Consider the following 15,386-nt stretch of genomic DNA (forward strand, 5'->3'; position numbering starts at 1 on the left):
ACAAGAGCTACCATTACAAAACTTATTGACACCCTTTGCATGTAGGGTGTAAGGATAAGTCATCACTTTTGGAATCAAAAGCGAGCACTTCAGGTTCATCGATGTTATTAAATCCTAGCACAATGATACTGCTGCTATTGTTTGCCAAAAGTTTGTTCTAAGAAATTTGGTAATTAGTGGTGCAGGATATGAGGTCTGCACAAACACTAAAAATCATCATAAGTCTGAGACTTTAACACTCCAAGGTCACATATAAAGCAGCTATAAGACCCGTAACTAGGAGCTTCTGCTCTCTCAAGTTGTACAGGAAGGCTCAATCCAAGAGGAAAATGATGAAAAATTATCCACAGGTCATGAATCCTCAGACCTGGGAGACATAGGGTTGATTTTTAAAAGTTATGCAAGAAGGGGCTGCCACACTCCTGCTGCCCCTAGGCAATTCCTTACAAATGTTGGTGTGCCCCTATACCTCATCATGGCACCACAGGAGAAAAATTAATTAACTAAAAGACCTTGCAGTGCATTACGGGGTGATTCCTCACTGGATCAGTAAATTTGAAATGAGCGGTTCCTGCCACTTTCATTTTCCTTTGGGGCCACATCACCACTATCTTTCTTTCGGTATGCTTTTATTTTATATTGGGTAGTCCTGGTCCCACCCTGGGTATTCATAGCCATCCTTATCATTTGTTATTTGCCGGGAGCCCACTCCTGCCCTTCCTGGTGGTCTCAGGGAACCATCCAATGTTGGCAGATAAGCCAGCAGCAGCTCCCTCTGCCCCTCTGGATGGGAGGAGTATTCATTCCTGGCTCCAACCTGTGGCAGTAGTGATCTTGGTCCTCCTGGTCCCAGGAAAGGGGTCCTGGACCCATTCTTGCTCTTTCAGGTTTCGGGGATGTGGTCTCAAGCCCTATTTAAGTCTTAAGACAGGCCCTACCAGTGCACCCCAGGGCATAAATAATCAGGGCCCTATTCCAATCTGGTTAGGAAAGCATTCCCACTTGGGGCCCCGATTATGTTGCTGTTAGGAAGGCCTACTAACCACATGTGCTCCTTCTAAATTGGATCGGGAAAGTGTCTTCCCAAATGAGGGCAAGATTATGATACGTTTAGGAACGTAGGCTCCCGTAGAATTCAATGGGAGTACAACCAAATCATATCTGGACGCATCCGGATGCATCATACTCGGTTGGTCGGACTCTTCCAATCCGAGTCGGTCAGGAACCATTTCCAAACCAATTAGATCGGGAAGGATTCCTAACTGCATCAGAATCAAGCCCTTTATGGAGCTTATGCCAACCCTGGACACCAGCCCTCACTGGGGCTGGCATGAAAATCACTACAAACCCCCACACACTCTGTTCCCTGCCGAGTCTCCCTGTGGCACTGAGCTTTAAACAGTCATTCAGCTGATTAACCTAATTCTGAGCTTATTGTACTCCAGGTGGCAAGCTCTTGTCATCAGGGACAGTTTCAGCAGGACTGTTTTTTTGTGGGGAGCTGGGTTTACCTTGGTCCCAAAAGAGATGGGGTAAGATGATGGCAATATCCACAAGCAGTTTATTTAACACCTTTGAGTGGGCTAGGATCCAGCATGTACTAAAGGGCCTGATTTGAGTGAGGATTCTGTTTTAGTGTTTGGGAATATCTCTTTACAAACAAAGAGGGAGAGATTTGTGCCGTTGTGAATACGTATTTAGTGGATCATTGTTGTGGGTGCACATTAGTAAATAAAATGGGGTGTCTCACCACATGTAGATTTGGTTTTTGTGGTCCTGATAAATTGCCATAGATCTGCATAGGCTAAAAATGGCAAGAAACATGTTGACCGATTAAGAGGACAGAAATGAACATAATTTCCAGTTTTTTCTGTAGTTGTTTATATTCTTAACAGGGACCCCCAAAATAAAGCACTTTCAGTGGGGCACCTTAATTAATTTAATCTTCAACTTCACCAGTCTACATCCTCAGCTGTTAACAGCTCCTAAATTACACAGTCTCACGGCAAACTGAGAAAAAGATATCTGGCAAAGAGCCGTTTTAGAGACCTGTTGGTATTGCAACGCTGACCTAATGAGGAGATCTTCCAATGATGAAGCAGGCCACCCTTTTGGGTGAGTGAGGGTTCTTGCTCTGATAAGCAAACGACTATGACTGACTACTTAACTACCAAATGATGTCACCCTAATTTGGGATAGCAACAACACACTATATTATATTATAGTTGTGTTGTCTCCCTTGCCAGCTTACTCCTTTGCCTGGCTCTTGGCACACCTATCCTTCTGCCGGTCCTCAGATGTCCAGGCTTTCCCCAACTAGTCCTTAGTAGGGTAGCCTGTGTCACCAGCAATGGAGAGATCCATCCAGGCCTGGAGGACAGCTGCAGAGTCCTTAATCCTTCTGGGTATCAGGTGGCTTATTCCTTCAGCTGTCCATGGTGTTATCACCATCCAGGTCCGGGGTCTTGCTCTCTTGTTCAGGGGTTTTTAAGCATGGGTGGGAACATCTAGATGCTAGGCACCCTGGACCTAGGATGACTCATCACACCTCTACCTCGGTCCCAATACTGCTGCACAGGATTCTGGGACAATATATTATGATGCCATTAGGTTCTCTAATTGCAGCGCTCATCTGAGGGGTTCAGCTCCCACCTGGTTAACATCATTGCCAGATGCTTTCCCACCAGATTTCAAATGGGAGCCCAGCCTCTGCTGGCTCCTAAACATCTGTGATTTCTCCTTTGTTTAGTGGGCCTGGGTTATCCGAACCCAGGTGCGTTGAAATAAACAATTACTAGACAGAGATTTTCCTTCCCACCCTTTCTTTTAAGAAATTGAGTGAAACACTGATAATTGTTCCTTTTATGGGGGGAGACCTTTGTTCCCTCTAATGGAGAGCAAATTAATTAATTTGCCAAGCATTGGGACATAAAGCCTGAAATCTGTGCATATAGGTTCTTGGTGCCTGCATATCCAGACTCTTTGTGCATAGTTCACTGAAGTTTGACACCTCACTGGAAATTGTGTAGGCTTAAGTAGAGTGAAACTACACTTTAAACATATTGAGCCTATGTGTATAACGCAGTGACTCTACAGATAATCCAGTAAACCCTACTGACCTCTCAATTAATGCCTACTCATACTATAATACCTACCCCAGGTCCCCATCTATCCTTGCAGAGTCCCTTATGTGCCAGGATACATGTGTGCAAATGTCAGACTGTGCTGACGGCAGTCTGACATGCCCAGTATGCACCCATGTCCACAAGCCTGTATACACATGTTTATGTGTAACCAGCCCAGTGCCCCTCACCCTTTCTGCATCGCAGATGCAGTATCTTAAAAGGCAGACACAGGTAGTAAACATGTGCAGTTCAATTGATATGTAAATACTGTGAGTGAGACTTGAGGAGTAAGACTCACCCAGAGTAAAGGTTAACAAGCATTGGCATAGCCAATAGGTCTCGCTTTTGGGAACTTATAAGTATTTCGTTATGCAGCACAATATCCTTGGTGTAACAACATCAACTGTTGCATGGCTAAACACTTATAAAATTCCATAGGCGAGACCTATTGCCTATGCCAATGCTTTTTTTATAGGCAGCTTAGATTGCTAAATAACTGCTGCATAACATTCCAGTGGCCCTGTCTATAGGTGAAGCTTGCACCTCTAATGACTATGTCTTATTTTCTGTGTGAGGGGAGCTTTCAAAGTTCGCTGGAAAGTGCTTGTTTTATGAGTGAGAAGCATGCACTTCTAGTCCAAGCTTCTCAAATTCAGTTGTGTGAGGGAAGTTCGGTGTTTCTGTAAACAAGCCTAGAGAAATTTGGGCAAAATGTACCTAACTACACTGCTGTGGACTTACAACTTTTCTGTGTATAATGGAAACATGCAGTCTTTGGCCTTTATTACGAATGGCTAAACTTTGGTGTGAAGATACCGGGATGCTGTAATTATAATGAGTAGCTGGTATCTCTGCAAGAAAGTCCAATCACTTGATTTTTTTTCCCCCTGAAATTGGGAATAAATGCTAGGACCTGTGTTACTTACAGCCTGATTCATCAACGACCCGTTTTGCGAGTCTATAATAGCGATTCATAAGGAATCGCTATTACAGGCTCGCAAAACGGGATTCATGTAGGAATCGCAAAAAAAATGCGATTCCTACATATTCCTTATTTGCGATTAGCAAATTGCTAATCGCAAATAAGGAATAACTCCCCATTCATTCCTATGGGCCAAAAGACCCATAGGAATGAATGGGGAGTATTCCTTATTTGCGATTAGCAATTTGCGAATCGCAAATAAGATAGCGATTTAAAGGGTGCCAGGGGTGTCCAAAGGAAACTCTGTAGCATCCCTTAAATGCAAATTTAAACAGGTGTTGCGCACACACATGTCCAAAGGACATGTGTGTGTGCAACATGCAACTTAGAAAAATGCTTTTAAAAGCATTTTTCTAAGTTTTCGCTATTTACCACGAGGTTTGACCTCGCGGTAAATAGCGGGCCGAAATTGCGAATTCGCTATTTAAAAATGGATGATGAATTGCATTTAAGGAATCTCAAATAGAGATTCCTTAAATGTAATTCTTCGCAAAATATCGAAATCGCTATTACCGATTTTTGCATTTGGGATGATGAATCCCAAATGCAAAAATCGCACTCGCAAAGGGCCAGATTCTCAGAATCTGGCCCTTTGCGAGCGCAATTCAGCTTGATGAATCAGGCTGTTAGTGCTTTACCACGCAATTTGTCACCATTTATGCCTAAAAAACACGACTGAAACTTTCAGTCTGTTCTGAGTAGGCAGAAATTGTCAGCAGGAGTATGGATTGGAGTGGGTGGTTGTAGGGAGGTGCAGCCAGGTTCCAGGGCGCACTTATACCTGTCCAGCAGGAGCCCTGTCTGTCTGCTCCACCCGGACTGCTGCAGGGGATGGGGGGGTGACTGAGAATGCTTGTGCCCCAGTCTTGCCACATTAGCCACAGGCTCCGGGCAAGGAATCAACCGGTCCGGAGTACGAAACCCAATCATTTATGGCCCCGAACCACTTGTAATGGCACAATGGGAATAAGGGAAAGCAATCAACAGCAGGGCAGATGAGCGGTGCCATGCAGAAATAAAGGCGATGTTGAAGGGCAGCGCTCACCTCGGGTTCTTAAATTTAAAGTGAAAGCGGCGCTGTTTATAATTAAATAAAGGCCCGTGCCTGCAGCAAATTATTATATTAAAAGATGGCTTTTAACACCTTAACCATATATCAGTCTATGGGTTTGTTGTGGTTTGCCTGGAGCGAGGCTGGATTTTTGACAGGCAGCGTCCACGGCTGGCCCCACTTGTGCGCACCACCTTAAATCCCAGCGAGAGGCTCTGCTGGCCTGCATAATCAGCAAGAAAAAAATTAGCCGCCCTCCCAGTGCCCCACCCCCAAAGTTGTAAACTGCATTAATGCCTGTGTGCTCCACCAATGCCCGTATCTATTGCTCTGAATAATTCCGCGCGGTGACAGGCGCCAGCACCAAGCTAAAAGTAAAAATGCTTTTGAACGGAAGCGAGTGACGAGACGGGGCACAGAAAAACGGGGTATTTATAAATCTAATGTATTTAAGTGTGTGTCATGCTGCAACTCAGCATGCTGGGATGCAAAAATCCCCCCAAAAATGTCCCTTTAGAAAACATAAAACATGAAATCGGACGAAAACTGTAGTTAGGCAGTGCTGCTTCCGGAATAAACAGAAGTGACCTATCTGGTCAACAGCCAACAATAAGTCAGGTGAGAAGTGCAATGCCAGAGTTGACCAATGGTAAGCGGTAGGACACATTACCCTCCATTTTGTGTTTACTAGAGGTCTTGCGACAGCGCATGCGCTGTCTAGGCTCGACCTAAAAACTAGACGATCAAAAAGCGAAATATTTCAGGGACTATATGGATGGAACCCATTTCACTACAGTTGTAAATGCCTGTTTAAACTTAAATACTGACACTGCTTGGTTATCAGTTTAAATATGCATATGTTTACAACGCATATATATTATTATTTTAGGAAAATATATTTATCATAATTATGGGCCTAAAACAACAGGATCATTGTGTCAAAATATTTTTGGGAATGCAAAAAGTCAATATTGATTATAAATTATTTGCTAAAGCACTGGCCCTTAGATTAGTTAACTTTATACCTGACTTAATTGGCCTGGAACAGTCTGGTTTTATTAAAAATAGTAACATAGCCGATAATTCACGTACTTTGTTTAAATATTATTAACAACACTTCTAAAATAGCAATCCTATTGCTGCACTCACTCTCGAGGCAGAGAAAGCTTTTGATAGAGTTAACTTGGAGTTTCTTATAGAAACATTGTTTTTAGATCCTATTTCACTACTGTCTTCTTTTCCCAAGTCTTCAGTGATAGTGATTGGTGTTCAATCCCCATGGTTCCCCCTTAAAAGGGGCACTAGACCAGGATATACTCTGTCCCCTTTACTCTTTATGTTGGCATTTCTCCTTCAAATAAAACAGTCTCAAAGTTTTTCCGGCTTAAAAAGTTAAAGATCAACCCATTAAGTGTCCTGCTCATGCAGATGATATTCTTTTGTTTGTCTCAAAACTGGATTTGTCTCTATTGACTTTCTTCACTGAACTAAAACTCTATTCTGAGCTTTCAGGTTATAAACTTGTGGATAAATCAGAGATTATGCCTCTTAATAAACATTGGATGAAAGAGACATTTGTTGATGCTGATTTTATCCTGAAATATGACTGAGAATAAATGCTCGGGGATCTGGCATTGTCATTCTATTAGGGATGCCCCTAATATCAAAACAGATGACAAAGTAAAGCCCATAACAGTAAACAAAAATTATCTCCTTTATTTTCATCTTGCGGGTTGCATTGATACAATCAAGACAATGATTATCCCAATTGTAAACTTTGTTCTTACACTGATGCTGGTTCAAATTTCTAAAAGGTTTTTGCTACCTTAAATAGCATATTATCTAAGTGTCTTTGGAATGGGACGATACCTAGAGTTTTCTTAGAAAGATTGAAAAATCCCAAAGTGTCTGGAGGTGTTAGATTTCAGGATTTCTCCACTTATTCACAGGTATTTGGTATTACACATATTCAGGTTCATTTAGTGGATTCTGCCTGCAACATTAGGAAGCTACGGTTCTATCTAGAGAGGGCTTTGGTTTTCACTTTTTATCACAAACATATTTTATTATGACTAACCCGCCCACGTTTTTGTTACTGTCTCCTTTATCACACTCCTGTTCCTCATTGAAATCATTCATGGTTTCAGATTGTTCAACTTTTATTCAGTTTGTTAGTAGTATCATATGGTATAATACATTGATTAAGATAAATTAACTCTATTCTCAGAACCACCTAGCACATAACATCTCTCAAATACTATGCTTACAAGATATAATGAGCTTAAAGGTCTCCTCCACATTGCACTTTGGTCCCTCTTTTCTTCTAGCTTTATAGCTCCTCATGTGCAAAATACTCCTATTTCTAGGAATTTGCTCTCAAAAGCTGAAGTCATAAACAAATTGCCTCCAAACGCCCAATATGGACTGACCTATGTTTCCAAACAAAGCTTAGTGGGAGTTGCAGCTGCATAGTACTTGGTCTTTTTCCGCTTGGGATAAACTCTGGGCCACAGTGAATTCTACAGGACCCTTTGCTACTTTAACACAAACCCTGGGACAATTTATAAGCCCCTATTACCACCAGTGTCACTTTTCTGATGCTCTTCTGTCATAGCACCATTTTTCATATTTACAAGGTGGCACTAGGCCACTTAGCATGACATAGGACCTCCTTGTGAATATGCCCTTTTCCACTCTCTGCAAGGGCATGCAATGGGTGAATTACTGACAGAATATCGACGTCAAAAATATTGACGTCAAAAATATCGGAGGCAGAATATCCTATCTACATCATAGTAAGTGCAAAAATATCTGAAAAAAATATTGTAAAAAATATCGTTGTTAAAAGTATAATTTTTTTAATGTTTAAAATAATGTAAAATAAAATAAATTATACATATATTTAAAATAAACATAGTTAAAAATATGGTTAAAATTAAGAGTAATAAACACGATGTAAAAAATAAATAAGTATATACATATAAAATATAATATATATACTTAATAATATTTACAATTAATTAATATAATAACTTATGAATTGTTAAAAATATTTTATAAATTATGAATACATACATACACATGCAACAACAATATAAATTAAAATATAAAAATTATGTCAATTAAATAAAAAGCAAAAATGTAAATAAATTATACTCTACATTAACTAAAACAGTAAATATTGGATAGCGTAGGGGTAAAAACAACTATTACCACTCCAGAGAGGGCAAAAGTAAGGAAAGTGTTTGTATAGCGTAGGGGTAAAAATTTGTATTCCAACTCGGGAGAGTGCAACAGTAGGGAAAGTGTTGGATAGCGTAGGGGTTAAAATTACTATTCCAACACCAGAGAGTGCAACAGTAGGGGAAGTGTTGGATAGCGTAGGGGAAAAGTTACTAATCCAACTCCAAAGGGTGCAACAGTAGGGAAGTGTTGGATAGCGTAGGAGTTAAAATTACTATTCCAACTCCAGAGGGTGCAATAGTAGGGAAAGTGTTGGATAGCGTAGGGGTTAAAATAACTATTCCAACTTCAGAGAGTAAAAATTACTGTTCCAACTCCAAAGGGTGCAACAGTAGGGAAAGTGTTGGATAGCGTAGGGGTTAAAATTACTATTCCAACTCCAGAGGGTGCAACAGTGGGGAAAGTGTTGGATAGCGTAGGGGTTAAAATAACTTACTATTAATTAAAATATTTTTGTTAAATAAATAATAATTAGATTATTAAGTAACCATAAATTAATTAACAATACCAATAAATAATTCCTTAAAAATAATTACCAATTAATAATTAATTAACCGTTGACTTAATAATAAAAACTATTAAATAATAACTATTAAAAATGAATTACCAAGTAATAATAAAATAAAAACACATTATTTTTCAAAACCAAAAAACTATTTATGAAAAAATATTTAGCAATTATTAATGAATGAACAATAAATTATTGATACATACCAATGAATGATAATTAATCAAATATTCTTAAAAAGTACTAATTAATGAACAATAAAGTAACTCCCCCAAAATATCAATTATTAAAAAGTTATTACCAAATAATATTTAATTAACAATAAAATATTATTCAATACTCAACAATAAAAGAAAGAATTACTTAATTACAATTACATTTCTTCCCACACTATTGCCCTATAACCTCACAACACACTTCAATAATAAATTAATACACTTAATGTAATTACCAATTAATAAATTAATAAAAATGAATTACCAATTAATAATTATTTAACATAAAATTATCAATACCAATAAATACAAATATATATTTTCTTAATTACAATTAAATTACTTCCCACCCTATGCCCCTACAAACCCACAACCCGCTACAGAACTAAAACACAAAATCTATTTAAAAATAATTACTAATTCCTAATGTTTTTAAATTAATTTACTATAATTAAATTACTTCCCACCCTATTCCCCTTTAAACCCACAACCTGCTACAGTACTAAAATGCATAATTTACTTAAAAAAAATATTACTAACTTCAGAAAAAAATTATACATATATTCTAAGACTAGTACAATAATTAACAAAAAACACAAACATATAATACATAATATTAATATCGATAATAGTAACATCGATATTTTTGTTATTGATATTAATAACTTCGATATTAATAAAAATTATATTTCTTACCTTCAGGTCGATATTCTGGTTGTCGATATTCTTGATTTTGATATTCTGTCCCTACGATATTTCCAACTCGATATTCTTGTACTTTGAAAAGAATTCGATATTTAGACTTTTTACCACAATGGGTATTGCCCTGCGTGTTCCACCACAACACCCATTGGTTTTTGACCCTGTCCAAATTTACAAGGCTGAGGCTGCGCCAAACACTAATGCAATGGATTACGGGGTATTAAAATGGCTATACGAGGAGAAATCATTAATTTCTCCTCATTTTTGCTCTTTCCTTGTGTGCTGTATTCTGCAGCCCACATAGAAAAAGCACATCACCATTGTTGATTGTTTATGTACATGAAAGTGTCCCTTCATGCACATGAACAATCATCCCTTGCAACATAGCAGCAGGGTACATTCACTGGCGCTAGGCAGCTTTGCTTTTGGTACGGGAAATACTCAGATGCATGGTATTCTTGTGAATGCGGCACAGCCCTGCATTTAAAAAATGTCAGTGCATGGTACTGTCAAATTTGGCACAGTTCAGTGCTCCAACTTTTTTTTTTAAATATGCCCCTCTGTTTTTTCCATAAAATATTATTATACACTCCAGTTTTTCTTTTTAAACTAAATTCAACAAGTTACTTGCTGGGCCTGTGATGCACTGGTTGGTTTATACTTGCATATATTTTTTCTATGCACTGCTTTTCTGAATTTCTAACTCATGTTTGACAAAAGTTATAACCAATGTTTACTCACTTTTTTCATTAGATAAATTATTTTGGAAAGGGTACACTCTGGGTCGGGAGGAGCTGTAACCGACCGACCTGCTGTCGTCGGTTACAGCTCTGCTAGTACGATGCGTATACCTTACAATGCAAGCATGCTTTCCAACCAGAAAGCATGCTTGCAATGTAGAAAGAAGGGGTGAAGTTCATCCCTGCACCCAGTGGCCGGCACACCAAGGTGCCTGCCACCGGGTGCAGGGATCAACGGAGGGGCACCTTATGTTGCCCCAGGCCGCCATCTGGCAGCCTCACACCCATGGGGGCCCTGCTGGTGGCCCCCAGAGACAGCTTCCAACTACCTTTTTGTGCCGGTCTGTGGCAGTGAAAAGCTGCCATCTTACTTCCTCAGTCGCACAGAGGCGACCGGGGGAGTACTGGAGGATTTCCGGACTGCGGACAGGCTCTCAGAGCCTGCCATCCGCAATCCGGAAATCCGAGTTGGATTCCTTCCCAACCGAGCCCATCGGAATGGGCTCGGTTGGGAAGGATAATTCGGAGCCCTTCGGCCGAAATCAGAATTGGACCCTCTGTTTAGTTTAATAGCAAATTACTAGGAACATTTGTAGACCTCTTAATAGCAATAATACCAACTGCTTAGCAGGTCACCACTTATAAGTGGAAAGCTAAAGAAATATTTACATTGTGTTTGTTGGAATTTAGTATGTCACACCACAGACTGGACAGATTCCTTATGAACTCTCTATAGTTAGCATTTAAACATGACAATCTGTGGTTACCAATTAGCAACTATTTTCCTGCCATATTTCAGCAGCCAGGGAAGGCCACCGTCGATTAGGCGCAATAGTGCCCCATGGTATAATGAGGATTGTAGGCAATCTAGGATAGAACTTACAGCAGCAGTAAAAGCAGGGTTTCAGCTTGACATAAATAATAAAAGAAGGCTCTACAAGAGAGCGGAAGCTGACAGTGTAGTTGGGAAATAGATAACTGTTGTACTCTAGTTGAGGCATCCAGGCAGAAGGACAGTTGGTTATTCTGTTTAAACAAAGACAAGGGGACCCAAAAAGGTAAGCAAGGACCTTGGGTGTCAGTATTTTGAGAGAACAATGGTTCTTGTTAAGGAGAATATGTAGGTATACAATTAATATAGACTAGAATCAGTACTATATGAATTTTAATGAATGACCAAGTAAGAATCTTAACACAAAACAATGAAGTGGGACACAGTACTGCGTCCTCCATAGTCACAAAACATATACATTTGAACAAAACATTCAGGCAAGACAAGAAAAGCTTGTATATAATGCAAATGGTTAAAAAAAGCATGAAAAAAACTGTTGCACTTAAATATAAAATAGATTTGTGTGCAAGGTGTTCCAGCAAGTCAACAACATTTTGATCCTTTAAAGCAATACTAGGATCATCATCAGGACAATTTAATACAAGCCTGAAGTATATGATGCCTGATTGGAAAGGCGGGAAGGAATAGAAGGTCTAGGGTGGCAATGCACGTCAAGAGTAAGTATGAATGAGCTAGTTGTAACTCCACGATCGGAGGCCTGATTAGGAGGCCGGGAGGGAATGGAGGAGCAGTGGCCGCAATGCACTTCACAGGTGCCCAGATAGTTGAGAACACTCAAGGAGTGATGGCAGAGAGGTGTACGTTCTGCGGTTGCGATGTCGATGTAACCTGGGCGGAGTTGATACAGTCCGGAGCTCGATGGCTGCAAAACTGGACCTGTATATGTTTTGTGACTATGTAGGACGCAGGACTGTGTACCATTTTTTTGTTCTGTGTTAAGATTCTTACGTGTTCATTCATTAAAATTCACTGTCCGACTGGACAGAAGTGATATAGTACTGATTCTAGTCTATATTGATTGTATACCTTCATTTGCTCCCCAACAAGGATCACTGTTCTCTCTAAAAAAAAAAGAAGTTGGTTATTCCGGCATTTTTTATCTAAAGGGGTAACCCATCCGACTAGCGAAGAAGATTTTCATATTTGACAGCATCTCTGGGAAGAGTACTTTCAGGCATTGTATTCTGAGACGGACTGTGAACCCGCTGGTGAGGTAGTGGAGCCAGTTAAGGTCAGCAATAAAAAGCGCAATGTTTTAGAGGCAGTCCGTTTTTCTTTAAAGGAAACTATGTATCCAATGAAATCACTACAAAAGGGGAAAGCCCCTGGGTTAGACTGACTACCAGGAGACCTTTATAAATCAGTACCCAACATATAGGGCCACATTCAAATGAACTGAGTTTGTATTACTTTCAAATATTTAAACCATAAAATTATTAACAATACCAATGTATTTACAATGATGGACTAATACTGAAAAATTGCAGACGTTTTAAGTAAATTGTTACAAATGTTAGTCCAGGAAAAACGACACCTTTAGAAAGTGAAATTCTATTTTAAGATCAATTGTAAAGACTGCCAAAATAAGAATAAAAACAAGAGAAAGAGTAAATCAATTAATAATAACATTTCCATGTAGGTTTAAATTCTTTCTTTTTGAATACTAAAACACAACATACGTCTTGCCACATAACACAATATCTATTGAGAATCAAGTAGTTAAAATTCTTACCTCAAACATAAACTGGTCTACGATATGTAGGTCTGCTATCTGGCCATTAAAAGACTGGTACATTTTAATGTCATTTGCTGTTGGGACATACCTGCAGAACAAATTATCAATAAGAGTGCTATGTAGTCCACACATGCAGTCTTTATTGGAAAACATTGTAAGAATCAACATAACTTTAGTGGCTAGCTGAGATGTTCATAACAGTAAAAAATGTCACTGCATGAATAAATATTTTCTGATGAGGCATTGCTTATTTATGAGTGGAATCTCTCTCCAACAATTAAATAAAGGAACTATGAAAGTATTGAGGAACATATTCCTTCTGCTCTTGTTTTCTTAAAAGGGAATAATTGATATAATATTTTTTGTGTGACTCGCTGGAGAAGATTAAACCTTGACAAAACAAATAAAAGAAAGTTAAGTGAATCTGAGCATACCATTTTTTTTTGAGCCAGGACTTTCCTAACTTAGGGGTCGATTAGCGCCATCCCGTCGGAGGAAGGGACCGTCCGCCACAGGGGCGGAGGTCCCGTGCGTCAAATTAGGATGCATCCACCACAGTGGCGGGTGCATCCCGCATTTTTAACATTGCGGCGGGCGGTGCTGAAAGCACCGGCCGCCGCAATGCAAAAAATGCATGTTGTGCGTTTCAAAGCACAGCATGACACGCACTGCGCGGTGCCTGCCATGTTGTACTTGGAAACCATATGCACCCCCCACCCCCCCTTCACCGTGGGGACCCGCAACGGGCCCCCAAAGAAAAGACCGTATGCCTTTCCACGGCCATGGAAAGGCATAGGACAGCCGGCATCGTAATATGGTTGGCGGTGTCTCATTGACACCGCCACCATATGTGAGCACTTTGCGACCGGCGGAAAAGCAGCGGACGGTCTTGCCGTCCGCCGCGGATCACCCAGCCATCCTAATGTGTTGGGGTAATTTCAAGGAGAATTGGGGACGGATTACCCCCGCCAGCCCGGCGGAGACAATCCGTCCGCCATCCTAATCGACCCCTTAATCTTTTTTTTAATCTTTTACCGCCTAATTATCAAACAACTTTGCTCTCCTAAATGCAGTTTACTGTAATTTATTAATGTAAATGTTCATTTTTGATGCACAGAATAAACAATAGCAGATATTTTGCATTTTCATGTGGTATTTATGAATGTAAAAATTTATGAAATTGCTCGAGCCTGAAGTATATGGTTAAGAGCATGATTGCGGATGTCTTTGGGGAGATGACCCTGCAAATGGGAGAGAACACTCACAAACTAGCATGTTTGTGTGTATTCACTTTGCTGGTCTTCGTTGCCCTGAATGCGCACTCCTGCCAACTGCATTAGTACATTTGTTTCCAGGGAAGAAGTAGGGACAGAGCACACACATATTAATGGAGTGTGGTTTGGTTTCACCAAGGACATGTAGAAATATGCACTTGTGTTCTTTTCACTCACTTCAGCAATGTACACCATAGTGCCATATGAAAAAATGGTATGCATTTCAGAATACAAAGACATATACAACTCTTTTAAAAGACCTAATTACCTATGTCTTAATTTTGAAAGCTGATATAATTTGGACATTTTCTACAAATGCATATGAGCAATTCTACAAGAGCAAAACCAAAGGGGGGAAAACCAAAGGGGATGATGGACGGAGTGTTGAACACTGCAAGCACTCAACCCCAGTCAACCGATCTGGGTTTAATCCATCATCATTCTTTAGCTCACTCCGCCACCCCATTTCAGATATGGCCATATGCAAATCAGTCTGACCCTGTGCCTCATAGGAACAGTCTGCCTGAACTGCCAAGCCATGTCTTCCCTGGACCGGAAACAAACATCCTGGGACTGGTTTCTGGCAAATAGGCCTTCATCAGCCAGCCTAGCTTGAATTCTAAGGCAAAGTGAGCAAGGGACTCACGTCTGGGCATACCTTGCCAACTTAGGGCGAACAAATCAAAACCAAAGGGTATGATGGACGGAGTGTTGAACATTGCAAGCACTCACCCCCAGTCAACTGCTCTGGGTTTAATCCATCATCATTCTTTAGCTCACTCCGCCACCCCAATACAGACATAGCCATACATTTAAGTTAGTGTTTTTTTTAATAAGGAAATTCCTTATAAGAAATGTAGCATTATAGACTTCTGCTAAGGGCTATACTTGCTGTTAAAAGATGTGAACCCCAGTAATAACTATAACAAGGGAGGGGTAAATTAACAACTATTAGAAC

General features: G+C 40.0%; 1 protein-coding gene across 2 annotated transcripts in view; it reads right to left on the reverse strand.

Moving 5' to 3' along the window:
- The window catches only part of LOC147706032 (uncharacterized), a 777,463-nt gene that overhangs the window by 90,845 nt on the left and 671,232 nt on the right, over positions 1 to 15,386 (reverse strand). For both annotated transcript variants that reach the window (XM_086932483.1, XM_086932484.1), the window contains one exon: positions 13,152 to 13,242. In XM_086932483.1, coding sequence (XP_086788609.1) covers positions 13,152 to 13,242 — 91 coding nt within the window. The remainder of the gene's footprint in view (positions 1 to 13,151; positions 13,243 to 15,386) is intronic.

Source organism: Lissotriton vulgaris, chromosome 7 (assembly GCF_964263255.1).
Source record: "Lissotriton vulgaris chromosome 7, aLisVul1.2, whole genome shotgun sequence".
NCBI classification, from domain to species: Eukaryota; Metazoa; Chordata; class Amphibia; order Caudata; family Salamandridae; genus Lissotriton; species Lissotriton vulgaris.